This window comes from Anas platyrhynchos, chromosome 4 (genome assembly GCF_047663525.1).
Source record: "Anas platyrhynchos isolate ZD024472 breed Pekin duck chromosome 4, IASCAAS_PekinDuck_T2T, whole genome shotgun sequence".
Classification (NCBI taxonomy): domain Eukaryota; kingdom Metazoa; phylum Chordata; class Aves; order Anseriformes; family Anatidae; genus Anas; species Anas platyrhynchos.
Window position 1 is genome coordinate 77,891,692 of NC_092590.1, and position 17,054 is coordinate 77,908,745.

Consider the following 17,054-nt stretch of genomic DNA (forward strand, 5'->3'; position numbering starts at 1 on the left):
AACAAAACATAATAAAAACAAGCAAACAACCATATATCTTTGTTATTTGTTTCTGTGACCATAAAGTGGTAATTATTTAATTATGAAAGACAGGACAATTTATGGTCACTCAGGAGAAAAGTTGATTTCTGTCATAACACCAGGTAACTTTCTCCTACCTTAAAGGAATAAAATCCATTTCTGATTGCTGGAGAAGTGTCTCATCTGAAAACCTCCGGCCTTGTGTTGAATACGTCAGCAGGGGAAGACAGGGAGAGAATTGACTGTCCTGAATATCTTTTAAAAATAACAACAACACAGCAGTCAAAGTTTGCAAGGTAATCCCTATTTAACTGCCCTGCCAACTAACACAGCTTTCAAACTCAAAAACGTGCTAACTGCAGTCAAGATGATGTAACCCCATCATTTACTCTGCTGAAGCATATTCCCTAATGCACTAAATTTAGCTTTTCTTACATACCAAACTCAAAGGTTTCCTCTAACCTATCTCAAAATGCTACATGACACTGACATCTCTAACTTACCCTTTTAACCTTAAATTTCCTTTTGTGCAAACCCCTATCCTTTTTTGCTCATTAGCCAGCATCTCTTCTAATGATTTCCTTGCAGTCTGTACACAGGACATCCACAGGGCTGCTACCCAGACCACCATTTATTCCTTTAAAAGAAGAGAAGCTCCAGTGATGTCTTCTCCAGTTGCCATTTTTTCCTAAGTTCTGCTTCCAGCAAAGGCCTTTTTTTTTTTTTCCTTTAGGGTTTAAAGATGCAAGTGATAGTAAAATTGAGTTATCACAATTATATTAGCACCACTGTCTACTGCCATTAGCAGTAAGTTTTAGGTTCTATCATGCATTTCTTTGTTGTTTGAGGTATTTGGCATTTCCAACCTTTTTAATTCACTGCTTACAAAAACAAAAGGAAGTGTTTTATAACACAAGAATACAAACAACCGTAAGCTTGCATTTGATAAATGTAAATGACAACATACACGTTTTGATAGAAGCAAAACAATTACTTCCAATTCAATGATAAGTAAACAGATTTTTTTAAGCAAAAAAAAAGCAATTTGTCATCAATAGTCTGACTTTCAGAATCAGAGTTCACATTGACTTCAATTAGGTTCATTAGTTTCCAACCACCGCAGACCAGCTATACTCTGGATCACTTACAGAAGCGTAATCACATCAGATAAGATGACCATTACACAAAAAGAATAAAATTTTAACATTACATCAGCTTTATCCCAAGGCTTTCCACAGCCTCTATTACATCACCTGATGAGTGGTATCTGACCAGAAGATGACCTTTGAGTCATTCTTAATTTAATACTTACAATTAATGTTTTTTAATTACTTTAGAACATTACATAATCAGAGCATAATTAAAGGAGTAGACATAATTTTATATCACACAGCAAAGCTGGATCAAAATATGGATGCCCCCTACTCCAGCCCCATCAGCAGCCATAATAATAATGATAATAATAGATTGCTAGTTTCAGAAATTCCCTTTTATCTCAGCAGCTCTCTCAACCACATGGCACGCCTGACGTCTCCTAGAAGAAGCCAAATTTGTACCTTAGCATCAGTTGTACAGATGGCACAAACATGCTACAGCAACTTAAGTGAGGAGTCTTTGTTTTTCTAGCACCCAGTACCTCCTCAAAGCTAAACTCTCTCCTCTACTTGATTAAATAAATGCATTGCACTAGCAACCATTCCACTGCACGTTCATGATAATTATTTGCAATACCAAACAGGAATGAAAAGATACGCTGCCTGCTTTTTTGGATGTTTATAGGAACAGGAGGATTTGTATCATAAAGGTGGGGGAATGTATAATGAGCTACTTCTGAGCAACTGGACCTGAGAAAGCATTTGGAAGAGGTTCCAACGCAGACTGGTAAGCACCTGTGCCAAACAGGCTGAAAAAATGTTTTCCCCTTCCACGCCCATTATAAAAGTAGGCAGAACGGCAAAAAAAGGAGAAAACAACACTGACAACATCAGCACAGAGGGAGCAAGATCCAACTAAGCAAGGAACAAGGCCAAGGATGTCTTTTTGCTACAAATAGTGCCTCGGGGCTTCAACCAAGACTGTGGCCAAATGTACTGGGTTGTTTTGTATTTACGTGGTTTTAATCACAATTTGAATCATGACTTAAAATCACGGAACAGAAGACTGATTCATTTCACTGTAATCTCTAACGTTATTTACAGCTTTAAAGAAAACAACGAGCTTTGTTTCCAGTGGCTGATATTAGTTTAGAACCAAATACATTCTGCACATTAGATTTCTTATTCCCAATCACTAACTGGAAACATACAATGTATTTAATCCACCATTTATTATGTTTAGTATATATTTATTCAAATTACTGTTTTTAATTTTGATTATTCTTGAAAATTCTGAGACAGTAGACTGACCACAGATAGCTTGCATACAGAATTGCATTAAAAATGCAAAACCATTTATTTTAAGAAACATTAAGCAAGTTGGAATCCAAACTATCTTAGCTGTATTAGATGCATTTTTTCCTCCCAAATCTTGTTTTGCATTTAAAATATTAGCGAACAAAGGAAATAGTAACTGTAGTTATTGAATTAGCCTTGTCATCTCCCATCATGATACACTTCATGTTCTCAGAGCTGGCATCTTATTTTTAGTCATACAATAGAAGAGGAAAATAAGCTCTCTCAATTTTCAGCTTAACTTCTTCACTTTGAATGAAAATGTGTTTTCAAGCTAAACTGAAAATCAGAAGTGATTAAAGAAAAAGCTCCCTGCACAATAAAGCCTGGGTGTGCTGTCATTGTAAATGAAGAGACAAAAAAGACTATGAGGGAGGGAACCAAAAAATAATTGAAAAAAAGCTGTCAAAAGCCATCAAAAATAGATCCTGCCAAACAACTTTTAATGCATCTACACACGTATTGATAAAATAAATGTGCATATAGGCATACACACACACACCATTAAGTCACAATATTTGGCTGATAAATCAATGCTCTGAAGATATATTATATCAACACAAATTTAAGTACCACTCAATATTTGTGCTGAGAAATTCCACCTCGCACTCAAACTGATGAAAAATTATTTACCATTCTCCAAGCGGAGTTATAAACAGGAAATCCTCCCTACAAGGGTATGCATACAGTCAGCCCCTTCAATGGTCGTTCTCATCTCAGTCCTATCCCAAACCCTGGCCCCTAGAAATCCCTACTTTCTTACAGAAGAGGCACAAGGATGAGGTAGATATTTGCGAGTAATAAATATCTCACAGCAGAGACCACCACTACAGGGCGGCCTGGTCACCTGGCATCGCAGCATGGCAAATGATATCATTGAATCACCGAATTATAGGGGTTGGAAGGGACCTCCAGAGACCATCGGGTCCAACCCCTCTGCCAAAGCAGTTCCCTAAAGCAGGCTGCCCAGGTAGGTGTCCAGACAGGCCCTGAATATCTCCAGAGAAGAAGACCCCACAACCTCCCTGGGCAGCCTGTCCCACTGCTCCGTCACCCTCACCATGAAGAAGTTCTTTCCCATGTTGGTGTGGAACTTCCTGGGCTCCATTTTGTTGCCATTACCCCTTGTCCTGCCCCCACAAACCACTGAGAAGAGGTTGGCCAAATCCCTCTGTCTCCCACACTTCAGATATTGATAAGCATTGATAAGATCCCCTCTCAGTCTTCTCTTCTCCAGAACAGCCCCAGGCCTCTCAGCCTTTCCTCACAGGGAAGATGCTCCAGGCCCCGTACCATCTTTGTGGCCCTCCGCTGGCCTCTTTCCAGGAGATCCCTGTCTTTTTTGTACTGGAGAGCCCAGAAATACATACATATAGATTTTTATATAGATAGATACAGATTTTTTTATATAGATCTTTGTATGACCAAAGTCCAGCCATACATTTCAGGGGACAAAGCACCCTGGCAAATCCAGAGTCGAGGGCTACCTTAGATGACTTGGGGTCATGATCAACAAGCCAGGACAGGAGCCCAGCCTATTACTGTACCCCAAAAGGCAAACGTGTTTTCTAAATATATATATACAAGGAGAAAAACTGTTGCTAAGAAGTAACAAGGACTGCTCTTGCCAACCTTTTGCTGAAGCTACTGTGGAAGTGGCATTTGCAGGTCCTGATAACCATAACTCAGAAGATACCCCTAAGATAAGAAGATTATCATCAGAGGATCAGAGAAAACAGCCAAGTGATCTGAGAAGCACGCCTCACCACAAAAGGCTGTCAGAGCTAGATCTCGTTAGTGTAATCAAAGAGAAGATTACCGGTGACTCAATCACATTTGTATGTATGCACGTAAGACCAGAAATTTGGTAGTTAAAAGGATTTCAGTTCAGAGGACACTATACAACATAAAACACCAAAGCTATGCAAACCCAGATGATAAGATACTCCGGAGTGCATGCTTTAGATAGATCATTAATAACTTCAACCACTATTTCTTTGCTTTAATTCTCTCTTCTCTCTCTTTTCTCAGCCTCTTATACATCATCCTAAACAAGAGACCCCAAGTTCTCCACCTCCAACCAAAGCAATGAAACCAAATCTCAGCAATAAGGGACAGCCCCAGTCTCCCCACCCCAGCCCAGGGATGCATTTCCCCCTCCTTTTTTTGCACAGCCACCAGAACTTCACTCAGAGGAAGGGTGCTGGTGCTCAGTGCCTGGAGGCAGCACAGGAACGACAAAGCCATGCAGGATGAAAAAAAGGGGAAGAGAAAAGAAAGGGAAGGAGCAGCTGTGATTCAGCACAGTTGCATCCTCAGTGGAAACCCTCTCCTCCAGCTTGCCCCCTGCAGCAACCTCTAGAAGCACCCTTATGGAGTTAAATCACATTTAACTGGGGCTACAAAACTAAAAATATTTTACACAGTGTAACTCCATCCATGTCAAATGTTCTCTCCCTTCCAGCTCTTTTCTTTTTTTTTTTTTTAAACCTTTTCTAATCTTTCAGCACACAAACTCCGATTTTTTTCAGTAACTTATTCTAGAGGGAGAAGGATCATTGCTATCGTATTTTGGTTGCTTACAATGATCTGGGGGCTCATTACACTCCGGCATAACCTAGGTTTTGCAGGCAGAGAAGCAGGTGCTCAATGCTTAAAGCAGCAAGTGACGTCAGTACAACACACTTCGAGGATCTTGTGTCAAAACAGTAATTCTTCCTGCTGTCGCTCTGAAGGTCAAAAGCTTCCTCACAGTTGAATTCACTGAACAAGCAAAGCTGGGCATGCTACTTTATCTTACAGCCTGCTGACAATTCTGAATGCCAGAGTCAAACTGCCATTTGTGGAAGATAAAAAAGGAAGGCAAAACAAAAACAAAACCTTCTTGGCTTTGTCAATCTGTTCCACAATGTAGCAGGAGCACTTTCAATGCAACTGTCATCGTGATTTTTCTTTCCACCACCAAAAGGTGATTCAGAACACCTTCTGAAGAGAGAAAGGAATACATTAGTATTATAGCTTACGTTGCTCCCTTCCCTCTCAGATCTGGAAATTTAAGCATATATAAGGAAATGCTGTGGTTACTGGCACACACTCTAGAAAGCAGTAAATAAGATGCCAGCAGCATAGGGAATTCTTAGATCTTGAAGTATCATGTTAAAAAGCCTTATGCTTTCTATTTCCTCCTCCATTTAAAAACAAACTTTGACAAATAACAGGAAACTTTTCTTGATAAAAAGGTTTCTAGTTCTGCAAACAACATTAATGTGGAAAAAAAGCTATACAGCATGCTAAATACACTAATCTTACACCAAGGATGTAGTCAAAAATAAAGCATACCTAACCTACCGTGACCTTCTACTTTCTAATATCTGACTTAAACCTGAATTTCGCACATGCCAAAACAAAAAAGGGGGGTTATTCAGTATCACCTAACTCTAGCCAGACACTTTATGTATACATTGCAGTGAAATGTTACCTGTAGACCCAAACATGAGATCGCTAGGAGTGCTTTTTGCTTCATAAAAAACATGATTCCAAAATATCTCAGAAGTCTCTCCAAATCCACAGCAACTAATTCAGCCATACCAGCTTTTCTGCTTGTGCCGTTATGGTAGAACAGGACCTCATTTCATCTTGCTAACATAATACTTAGAGAAAGAAGAAAAGCTTAGTGCAAAATGGTTTAGCATTCAGTATAGACCAAAAGCAATATAATAACTGTATCTTGGCAAAAGTCTAAGTTCAGGACTTACAATAAGCTACCTGAAGTTTCTAGGAAGGAAAAAGATGTGGTCATTACTTCTATGCTTTTGTATCACACAGGATTCTTCCTGTTCCTTCAACAGATGTATTACTTCTACCAAAGCTAACTTTGTCCCAGATTTTGCATTTGCAGGTAGATGTCATCTTCTGTCCTGGTTTTCTTCACAGAAATCCACGTATATTCATTGCTGAATTCACAAAACCTCTAGGAGCCACAAACGTTTGTCAGGCTATTCCCAAGGCACTTTCAACACCATCCCTTTGAGGCAGTTGTTTAACTTCAGAACAAACAACCCCGAAAAGCAACATGCACACAAGCAGGTATAGGAACAGCAAATTGCAAGCTGAACTTGCCCTAAACTGGAAGCAACAGAGGCTTATTTTAAAAATATCGCAAGCAATCATGCTATTTGCCTAAAATTATTTTGTTTGTTTATGAAAAGAACAAAAAAGATGGTGTAGTGAAACCAGCCTTAGAAGCAGCTTTATTCAGCAATTTCAGCGACATCCTGGAAAAGTGAGTCAGAAATATAATAACATAACAGGTGGATAACACTTGATTTTGCAGAGTGATCCTCTGAGGGATATCAGTACAAAGAGAAACACTTCAGGCTTAGTAACAGCATTGTTAAGAAATGCGTTTCCAAGAAGCGTATGCAAGGATATGCATAAAAGAAGTCCAGGTGGGTGCCATGGAAGCAAAGAAACAAAGAAAAATAAGTGCTATCAGCATGCAAGAAGTTAACATACTGTAACTCAGTTACATCATCTAGACCCACAATGGTTTGCACGGGGAAAACTAACACCACAATATTTGATTGGAATTGAGACAAAGCTAATTCCGAAAGCCAGAAGTTAAACTTGCAGCACATGATCAAATTTGATGAAAGAACCAGCATTTAAGAGCAGAACTCTACACCTAAATGCAACAGGAGCATTGCAACCGATGGACAAGAAGCATGGCTGGGGGACTGCTGAACAATGGTTGAACATAGTAACTGGGATGAGTAAGGAAGCAGAAATGCAATAAATGAAAATAATGCAATAATTAGGTAAGGTAAGCAAGGAAACCGTTCTAGCCTGGGTAACTAGTAACTGGGTAATTAGTCTTGGCTAATTGTGTCTGCCATAGGTAGCACAGAAAAGGAAAATAAACCACTTACACAATATTAAAGGTTGGACTAAATGATCTTACGGGTCTCGTCCAACCTGAATGCTTCGATGATTCTATATGGGTATGGTTAACTACACACTACCTAGCTCTACCTTTCCTTTTTTGTTTTATTAAGTGTGCATACACAAAAAGGAAAAGATAGAATAGTTCCAGGTGGAAAGGGCCGACAAAGATCAAGTCCAACTGTCAGACTTCTTTGGGGATGACCTAAAAATTAAAACATATCATTAAGAGCATTAACCGAATGACTCAAAAGCAGACAGGCACAGGCAACCACCACCTCACTGGGACACCTGTCCCAGCATCTAACCACCCTCTAAGTTAAGATTCACCAAATGTTCAGTCTGACCCTCTCCTGGTGCAGCTCTGTGCTGTTCCCATGCATTGTCAATACATACTGGTGGGAAAAGATGAGCACCTCCCTAATTCCCCTCCTCAGGGAATTGCAGAAAACAAAGAGGTCACCCCTCAATCTCATTTACTCCAGGAGTAACAAACCCAGTGTCCTCAGCCTATGCTCACAGGACAAGCATCCCAGCTCTTTCTCCAGCTTTGCTGCCCTCCTCTGGACATTTTCAAGGACCTTCACATCTTTTTTTACGTTGTGGAGCCCAGAGCTGCAAGCAACATTCAAGGTGAGGCTGCACCAACACTGAACACAGCAGGAGAATGACCTCTTTTGACTGTATGGCTCTGCTGTGTTTGATGCTTGATTGACACTTGTCTCCCAATCAATACTTATATCCAGCATTACTCCACCTCGAGCATAAAATCCAACAGTTCTTGTTAAATTTCATGCCATTGTTGATGGCCCAAGGTTTAATATGCTTTATAAATTAATTGCCATAGCTGAAACTCGAAGTTTTTTTTAAAAAAAAAGAGCAAATACAAGCAAATAAAGGCAATAAAGAAAAATGGATCCAATCAAGGTTGGCTCCACTCCCAAGAGTGATTAGTTTCTCTTGTTGGGTGAAAGATGTGTTTGCTATTATTAATGGGGATCATTTGAAAAAAAAAAAGTCTTTGTTTCCACCACTTTGAGGATAATTATAAATTACTTCAATAAATCAGTAGTATAGTAGTATCACTTGCATCTTAAGATGCAGAGAATAATGTTGTGTTACTAGCTGAAGATTTCTGTTTCAAAGATGTACTGCTGCCAGTGAACTAAAAAACATAGAACCAGAAGGGACCAGAATATTCTGACTCCACATGGATGAAAATCGATGTAACACAGAATAAATAGAGGTAAAAAATTAAATTTTAGAACCTCTCAAATCAATCTAACTAAACCATGGTAATTAGATGTGAAGGGAAGCAACAGAAATGCTTATCTTCTCTAAAACAGAGGCGTTAGAACTGGAAAATATTTCTGACAGCAATATAAATTGTACCTAAAGGCAAGTGTTAGCAATTAGGTCCACTAATAGAACATTAAACGCTATAAATTATGGTCTATTGCTACAAAGGTATCATTTATCTGAACACTCAATGCAGAAAGAAAATAAGAAAATGAACCACCCCGTGGTGGTGGAAGTAGATGTCTTTAAAGGTCCCTTCCAACCCAAACCATTCTGTGATCCCATGAATAAATCAGTGCCTAGGCTGGTGCAAGTTCCAGGCACAGAAACAATACAACCATGTCATCAGATTAGATTAGAAAGAATAGAGAACCAGAAAACCTGGATCCTTTATGTCAGAAATAAAGATGACTGCCAAATAAGAGATGCACAATCCCCACTAGGATTACCAGAAGTAATCCATCAGTCACTCAGGATACCTCATGTGAGAGCTCATGGCGTATTAGCAGAGCTAAAAATGCATTGTGAAAAATGGAGTTGTAACAAATGGGTCTGTCCTACAGGAATACAGCCAGAAGAATGCTGTACTCAAATGCAGCAGGAACTATTTCATATACAGGACGAATCAGCAGTTAATGATTCTCTCACTTAGGATGCTAGAAACGACTGCATGCGTGATCTTTCCCAGTATCCAGCTTGGTGAGGACAGCTGAACTCAAAATGTCCTTCGTTCACATATCAGGGATGAAATATATTCAGTGTCCAACCACATCATGCATTAGCTACTCAGAACTATACATGTATGGTCTGGAAGATTGCTGCATCAGCATTAGTAAGGCTGGAAAATAAACTTATTGGTGAACCACAACAAATAGAACAAGAAGCTGAAGTATGAGGAAACACCAAGCCAGAAAGCCTCAAATTATGTCAAAAAAAATTTATAGCTAATATGATTATTGATGTAAAAACTCTAAGTATTGACTATCAGTGTATTATTCTGGATGGTCACAGACATACTAGCTTTAAAAGCCTTCATTTTTTTTGTATTTGAAACTGCATTGTTAATGACAATGCTTGTAATAAAGCAATAAACTGCACAGAGCTTTTGTATCTTCTCTATGATTAACAATACTGAAGAGAACATACCAACTGAAAAAGCACTGCAAGGCCCAAATGACCAATACAGACATTGATCCTTTCCCTTAATGGAGTACATCCCAATACAGGTATCATTTTAAGACAGAAGTGTAAGGACTTGTAACAAAGTCCTTAATGTTGATATGAATGAAGTAAGAGTTTGGTTGTGAACACATATTCAAGGACCAGAACAGAAGGCTACTTAGCAGAAGACCCTGTGCTCTTACAGGATGATGACAACAAGGTTGCAGCATTTCATATACACGGTGCCTTTTCCTCTTAGCCCAAGAGGACAGGAGAATACAGCAAGGCACCACCAGATAACCAGAACTTGATGGTTTTGATAGCTGGTCTGTAACACAAAGGCTAGTACATCCTAGCTAGACCACCTGGTAAAAAAAAGTAAAAAGTTGGTGGCTCTGAGTGCAACAGTGCAAGTGGGTGGACATCAAATTACTCAGACATTTTGAAAATTACCATCACCATCCCATTCTCTGTAGTCTTTGTTATACTGACTTCCTACATGGGCAAATCCCTTTATCTGGATAGTTTGGGTTGCAGTAGTACAGTACTTCTAGCTAAAATTCCTCAGTTTTTCCTCTTATCTGCAAATGAATACAAATACCAATTAATTAAAGAACAGCAGCATTTATACAGTACCTCTATAAAAGGCCATTGAAAACTTTTTAAAACTGTATTTGGAGATTGCTTTGGAACAAAATAAGCAGAGAAAGGTGGAAGCAGTATACAGTAGCTTGAATACATGAGAAAGGGGTGCAAGCATTCACACAAAGGTTTTTGACATTATCAATTACATCTACTTTACTGTTATGAAGTTAACTAAGATTTATGACTAAAACTAATATGAATTTTAAAGATGCAGAGACTACCCGAACACCTAAAAAGAACCCCAAAAATTTCTAACTTGAATACAGTTTACTGTTAATTCTCCAGGAAAACAAGACTACGGTTTTACCTAAGAACAAAGATAATCAGTTCACCTATTAAAAGACCCAGGGAAGGCACACAAGCTCTCTATCTCATTTTGAAGACGGGCTTTGACAACAAAATTACACAGAATTTATTTTGTGAACACCTGTTCTCACAGGAAGTCAAATCCAATCCAAGCTGAGGACTGGTTTAAAAGGAAAAGTAAAATCCTAATCATTTAGCAGATTAAATGATGCTGTGTTGAACATACCCAGCAGTAAGCCACGTGATTTATCTCCAGGATACTGCCTTCTGGATGTTTCTGCTGCAGACAGTACTCCTTCCTCCAGCGTAGGGAACTCTGTCAGGTCATTTCTATCACAAGTCAGGCCCAGCTTTGTCTCTGAGGCAGCAGTTAATCGGCTGGCATCCACTTCTGGGGGAAGCTGATACCATGACTCGATTTCCTAAGAACAAGTGGGGAGATTAAACCGTGCATCAAGAAAATTCCAAGACATTTGTTCCAAGGAATTAAAGCCTAAGTTTTGAAATAGCGAAGCTATTGCTTCCAGATTGTATTTTCTGTACAAATACTCAGTTGTCATTGTTAAAGAATTATGCTGCACTAATGAACTGCTAAAGTCCACTGTCAGTTCTCACCATGGCCTGAGTTCTCAGCATTCACTACCTGTTCACCAGCCTCCCATCACTTCTGACAAACCGAGCTCCATCTCCAAATCCTACAAATATAGGAGACTTTTTTCCAAACCAGAATGAAATCTCTCACTTCAAAACGACAACCCCAATGAAGAGAAATGCTTCTGCAGGATGCTGGGCCAATACAGGACCTGACGCTGTGTAGTAGAGGTGGTTTGCATTGTGTAACTGGGGATTAACAAGCAGAGCACTTACCAATTCAGCTTTGAAAAGATTCTAGTTATAGAAGTTGAGTTCACACAGATAATGCCTGAGAGTTCTACCCTTCGTTTTGTTTTTTAATCGAAAAAGACATACAGGTCACGTGCAATTGGAAAGGTGCATCGTCAACTCACGTATTTCATTAAAGAATTTGCATTGGGATTACTGGGGAGTTAATTAAATGGATAATTTTTAATTATAGAAAAGGTACAGGCCTGGCTGGTGTAAAGACTTAAGAATAACAATGACTTAAGGCAAACCATTATCATGAGTGTATATAACATAATTACATATACATTAATATAAGCAAGAAAGTGTCCTGGTAAATTGGCAGAAGTACACAGAGCGCGCAGAATCATTAGGGTTGGAAAAGCCCTCCAGGATCATCTGGTCCAACAACCCCTGAGTACAGGGCTATGAGCTGAGTACAGGGCTATGATCACCTCCCTGCTCCTGCTGGCTTATTCCTGATGCACACCAGGATGCTCCTGGCCTTCTTGGCACAAAAATTTTGGGCGTTTCTGCATTGGCCGGGAATCGAACCCGGGCCTCCCGCGTGGCAGGCGAGAATTCTACCACTGAACCACCAATGCCAGATGCAATCCACACATTGCTGCTACAAACTCAGCATCTCGCTGCAGCTCGGTTGTTGCTGAAGTTGCATCTTTGCTTTATAGTTGCAGGTTCTGCTGCCTTTTGAAACACTGCTAAGGTATTAAAAGCTACTTTTCACATCAGGATTTTACTTTGTAAGCTATCATCTTTGCTCAAGATTCTTTATAGTCTGTTTGAAAACTCTGAGTTGATGAGAAATTTTGTTTCTGAAAAACTGTGATCTTAGGCACTTCTTGGAGTAGTGAAATATTTAGCAGCACATCCATTAGACAGAAATACTGCATCACAATGTACAATTCTCCTTAATCAAATCAAGAACAAGTCATTAAAACGAGGGACTAGAAGTAGTTGCACTTTATATGAACTGCAGCAGGGCTCTCTGCTAACAGGCAAATCCAGTACTTTGAGGCAGACAACTTAGAAGTAGCAAGATCAGGGTTATAGTGAATTACAAACTGGATACATATCGCTGCTGCAATGCAGAAAACATTATACTGGAAGATCTATGTAAGTTAATAAGCAGGAAACACAGAACAGAGGTCACCCCACTCTTCTCACTGCAGGTATGTTCTCAGCTCAACTACTGGTGACTCAGTTTTGAACAGCGGATGTAAAAAAAGGTTTGTAACACCTGGATCAAGGCTAGACAACTTGACAGATTTCACAGCAGTCCTGTAGTTCTGCAGTTCCAAGATACAGAAATGCTGAACTTCATGAAGGGTGGGCCTAAATTATACCGGTAAAGCCCTTTATATTATTTAACCTTCATAATTAACCTTCAACCACAACAAAAAAAGCACAAGGCAAGTACCTGATTAATGGCAGTTCTCTGACGTATCGCTTCTCCCAGGGAGATCCCGCTGGTAGCCGATGCCTGGGTCTCACTGCTGCTCTGGCTCAGTGATTCCTCCTTCCAGCAACGATGTGGTGGAGTTGTTGCAATAGGCTAAAAAAAAAAAAAAAATTAAAAAAAAAATTAAATGCATTTTTAAAGCAGAAAATTGCCAGATTTTCAACATGTGTACGTATTTAAGCAACTGGAGAATTAAATATACAAAATAGCCAAGACATCCCCAATGATGGAAGTTAGGCATCTACCCCAGTGCATTTGGCCAGCAAACAAAATTCCATGGAGTCCCAACAGAAAGTGTAATTTTCTGCACGTTAGCCACTCATTTTTGAGGACCAGAGACTTACTTCTCGTTCCCAGCCCACGTACATGCAGCTCTGAGTCAATCACAACCCTAAACTCAGTGACTAGATCAAAATCATTCCAGCATTTGTCCTGTTTTATTAACAACAGCCATTTTTGTTATCGTTATTTTATATTATTTTTGAGAAAAACAGAAGGCTTTTAATTTCTATCAATATTATCAACTGAATATAAGTTTTTTAAACTCAATTATTAAAGGCAACTTATGTAAATATCTTAAGGCAACGGCAAGATGATCTCTGTATTATAATTTAGCACTACCTGACTTTGAGGACGTGAACTGAAGTTAAATTGGACTTCTGCCTAGAAAAGCAGCTGTAACACTTTTCCCACGAGGTAGCAGAGGAATCTATTATAAAGACGTTCATCACGTTATAAGGGAAGAGATCAGACGCAAACTTAGCAAAAAAAAAAGTCCAGAGCACAGACCTGCTTCACTGCAAAAGAAACACTGGAAGTTCAGTATTTGAGATTGCTTTCTTTAGACGGGGATAATGCCAACTAAATCAGCTAAATTTACACCTGGATTCTGTTTAATTCTTCTTACACACAAAAAAACTGGCAAGGAAATGGAAAAAAAGGTTTAAAAACCTTTTTATTTTTTTATGTGACTGCTTGTAACTTAAAAAAGGTGAGACGACTTTTTACTACAGAGTCTCAGCTGAAGATGATCCTCACGCAAAGCACACCAACACTTTCAGTCCGTCCACAAAAATTAAACTGGGCTGGGTCATCACCTACAGGCATTTGCGTCTTCCCTCTAAATCCCCATTACCAGGCAGCCAAACTTCCAGGGAAGGGCACATTGCCACCCCTACCAAGTCTGGGAACATGCAGAGCTGAACCTCTCCTGCCTCTAAAGAGTTTGCTCAGGGGGACCTTTAATTTTATTTTATTTTTCCTTTAAAATACATCACTTGCTCAAATGCATACATTTAAAGAACAACTCTGGGGCGACACCTCTGCATCTTTTCCAGACGCAGCTACACAGACCTCAACTCCACGCAGCAATCTCACAATTTTTAGCTTTAGGAAGGAGAATAATTGCCAAAATTTGGCACCATTTGGCTCCCTCTTCCATGCAGCAGCAGCACCAAACCAAAAACATGCAGCTTTCCTTTGCGGGTGTGCAGAGTGGCACTGACAGCTCACAGCCACGTGGAGCACCCCTTGCTTCTGGGTGGGTCAGCACCCCCAAAATTACCTGGAACAGCGAGAATATTTTTGGCTGTGTTTAGCACTCAACAGAGAGCTGTTGATTCTTGGTGATGAGGACTCACTTTCCACGTTACTGCACCTTAAATGAAGATTTAAGTGAAAAAAGAAGCTTTTCCTGAAAGCATCGCTGCAATGCTGATGAAGCTCCCCACTCCCAGAGCTAACAGCTCTGAAATTAGAGATGCCAGGAGCTCCGTGATCCACAGGGATGGAACCAAGCCTCAGCCTGGCAGAAACCACGAGGTGAAGGCAGCGGTCACAGTCTTTTGTCCACCCTTACCCACACCGAGCACCTCCAGCCCCTGCTGTCCTGGGGGCACAGGTAGGGAGGAGCAGCTCTCCTACACCTCTCCAAATTAATTCCCTGCACACAAAAAAAAAAAAAGGGTTTGCCTGGGCTTTGTGTCAAGACTAAAGGTAATAATTGTAGCCTGTATGCATATATTCAGTCGCTGTTGCATTCCCCTAGTTTTTATTGTTCGCTCCACTCGAAGTCATTAAAAGAAGTGGCGCTGAAGTGTGCGTGGCAACAGCTCCGAATGCTAAATAATCCAGGAGCTATTTGGTAAATTAATTAAGGCCTGTTATTGAAAATTTGATTCTGCATCTTCAACAAAGGGCGACTTTATTCATCTCGCTGGAAATTAATAGCGTTAGGTAGGGGCCCCACACTGCGCTTCGAAAACTAATTCCCCAAAAAATAGGTCCTGATTTTATTTAGCTATGCTCCGTGTGGCTAATTGAGCGAGGGCTCCTCTTTAAAATAACCTTCTTTAGCCTACGGTGAGCAAATTCTCTCCAAATCCTTTCACTGTTTGTATACCTGCCAGCCACTTGCATTAAAATCCTCTCTCTGTGCCCCAGCAGTTGCTCTGCAGGCTTCCCACAAACGTGCCACTGGAACCACTTCACACGAGGAGAATCCTCCACCTCCTGAAGCCCGCTGATTAACTTGCTTACAAAGATTTAAAAAATAAAAAAAAAATTGTCTGACAACCTAAAGAAAATACAACCAAGGTGACAATTTCATTAACTCTTACAGACACAATCTGAATTTAACCCTCCTTCTTTTTCAGTGCACATGGAGTGATGCATTTTGGTCACTACACCACAAGACAAGTGGCAAAGATTCAAAAATTGTGAAAGTACGAATGAGTTTTGATGCATTTAGGACAAATAGTAATATCCTAGAAGATCCCAAGCACAATTACACCCAGAACTACCTAAGGTTTAATTGCTCACCCAGGAGAGCAAGGAGCCAAAGCAGCACTGCTATTGCCAAGAGGACCTACACAGTGCAAATCACAAACATTGATTCTTGGCATGAATTAGAATGCACGTGATAAATATTTATCCTGTTTTTACTAGGCATGGAGACCTTAATGTATACAACACCACCACAAATCAGTGCCAGAGCCGAGCCCTGAGTAGCATGGTATGACCACAACAGCACACACAGCTCCTGCTTGATGCTCTGCGCCTTCCTCTGTCCTTGCCTGCCTGTTATAAGAGAGTCAAAAAGAGAAGCATTTAGTGTATCACTAGCCCAAGAGATTAAAGCATGAAATGAGAACGTGAAATAAGGGAAAACTTTGTTTTAATTACAATTAAATAATGATACCTCTTAACAGCACGTGGTATTACAATGGGAACTGCTGTCACTGTCACAGTGACACTACAGCATCAACATAAAAACAGTAGCTACAGAGAAGGGATATTTGCAGTCCCTTTCTGTAAAAAATGATTATTTTCATTATGCACCTCCCTGACCCAAACTAGCAAAGTACCTTTTTTGTTTAGGCAAATTTAAAAAAAAGAGAGACAAAAAAGCCAGAAGCACTCACTGCAGGTCCCCCACTCTATCCAGGTGCCCAGTTCTGATTTCCAGCTGTTTGACACCACTTCTTATCAAAATGCCCATAAATCATTGATTTTTCTGCAAAAGTACCCAGGGCTGGGAAGGAAAAGGATTTGAACGTGAGGAAAAAATGAAGCAGGACCACTGGGAAAGGAATATAAATAGTCAGGAGTTCTCCACTGAGACACGCTCTTCAGAAGACATCGATAGCACGACACCAAAGATACCCCATGTGAAACAAACAGTTATTGTCAATAACTGATGGATTTGTCCTGGAAGGCAATCCCCCTGGAAAACCAGCCATCCTACAAGTCAAAAGGTCCACAAATCAAGGAGCAACCCTACTGGCTCAGCATGAGGCTGCCCACTGAAGCTGTTTATCAGTTATCCATATATTTATCTATTCCACTGCTGCTATCTAAATAGTTCAGCTGCACATCTCCAAAAGAATCAC

General features: G+C 40.0%; 1 protein-coding gene and 1 non-coding gene across 14 annotated transcripts in view; both read right to left on the bottom strand.

The window, feature by feature from the left end:
- ALMS1 (ALMS1 centrosome and basal body associated protein) overlaps window positions 1-17,054 on the bottom strand; it is a 66,727-nt gene that overhangs the window by 43,900 nt on the left and 5,773 nt on the right. For all 13 annotated transcript variants that reach the window (XM_072037916.1, XM_072037914.1, XM_072037915.1 and 10 more), the window contains exons 2-4: window positions 13,123-13,257; window positions 11,050-11,245; window positions 159-276 (exon numbers count right to left, since the gene is read on the bottom strand). In XM_072037916.1, the coding sequence (XP_071894017.1) occupies window positions 159-276; window positions 11,050-11,245; window positions 13,123-13,257 (449 nt within the window). The remainder of the gene's footprint in view (window positions 1-158; window positions 277-11,049; window positions 11,246-13,122; window positions 13,258-17,054) is intronic.
- Window positions 12,219-12,289, bottom strand: TRNAG-GCC (transfer RNA glycine (anticodon GCC)). Its single transcript has one exon. It is a non-coding gene; the product is annotated as a tRNA-Gly (tRNA).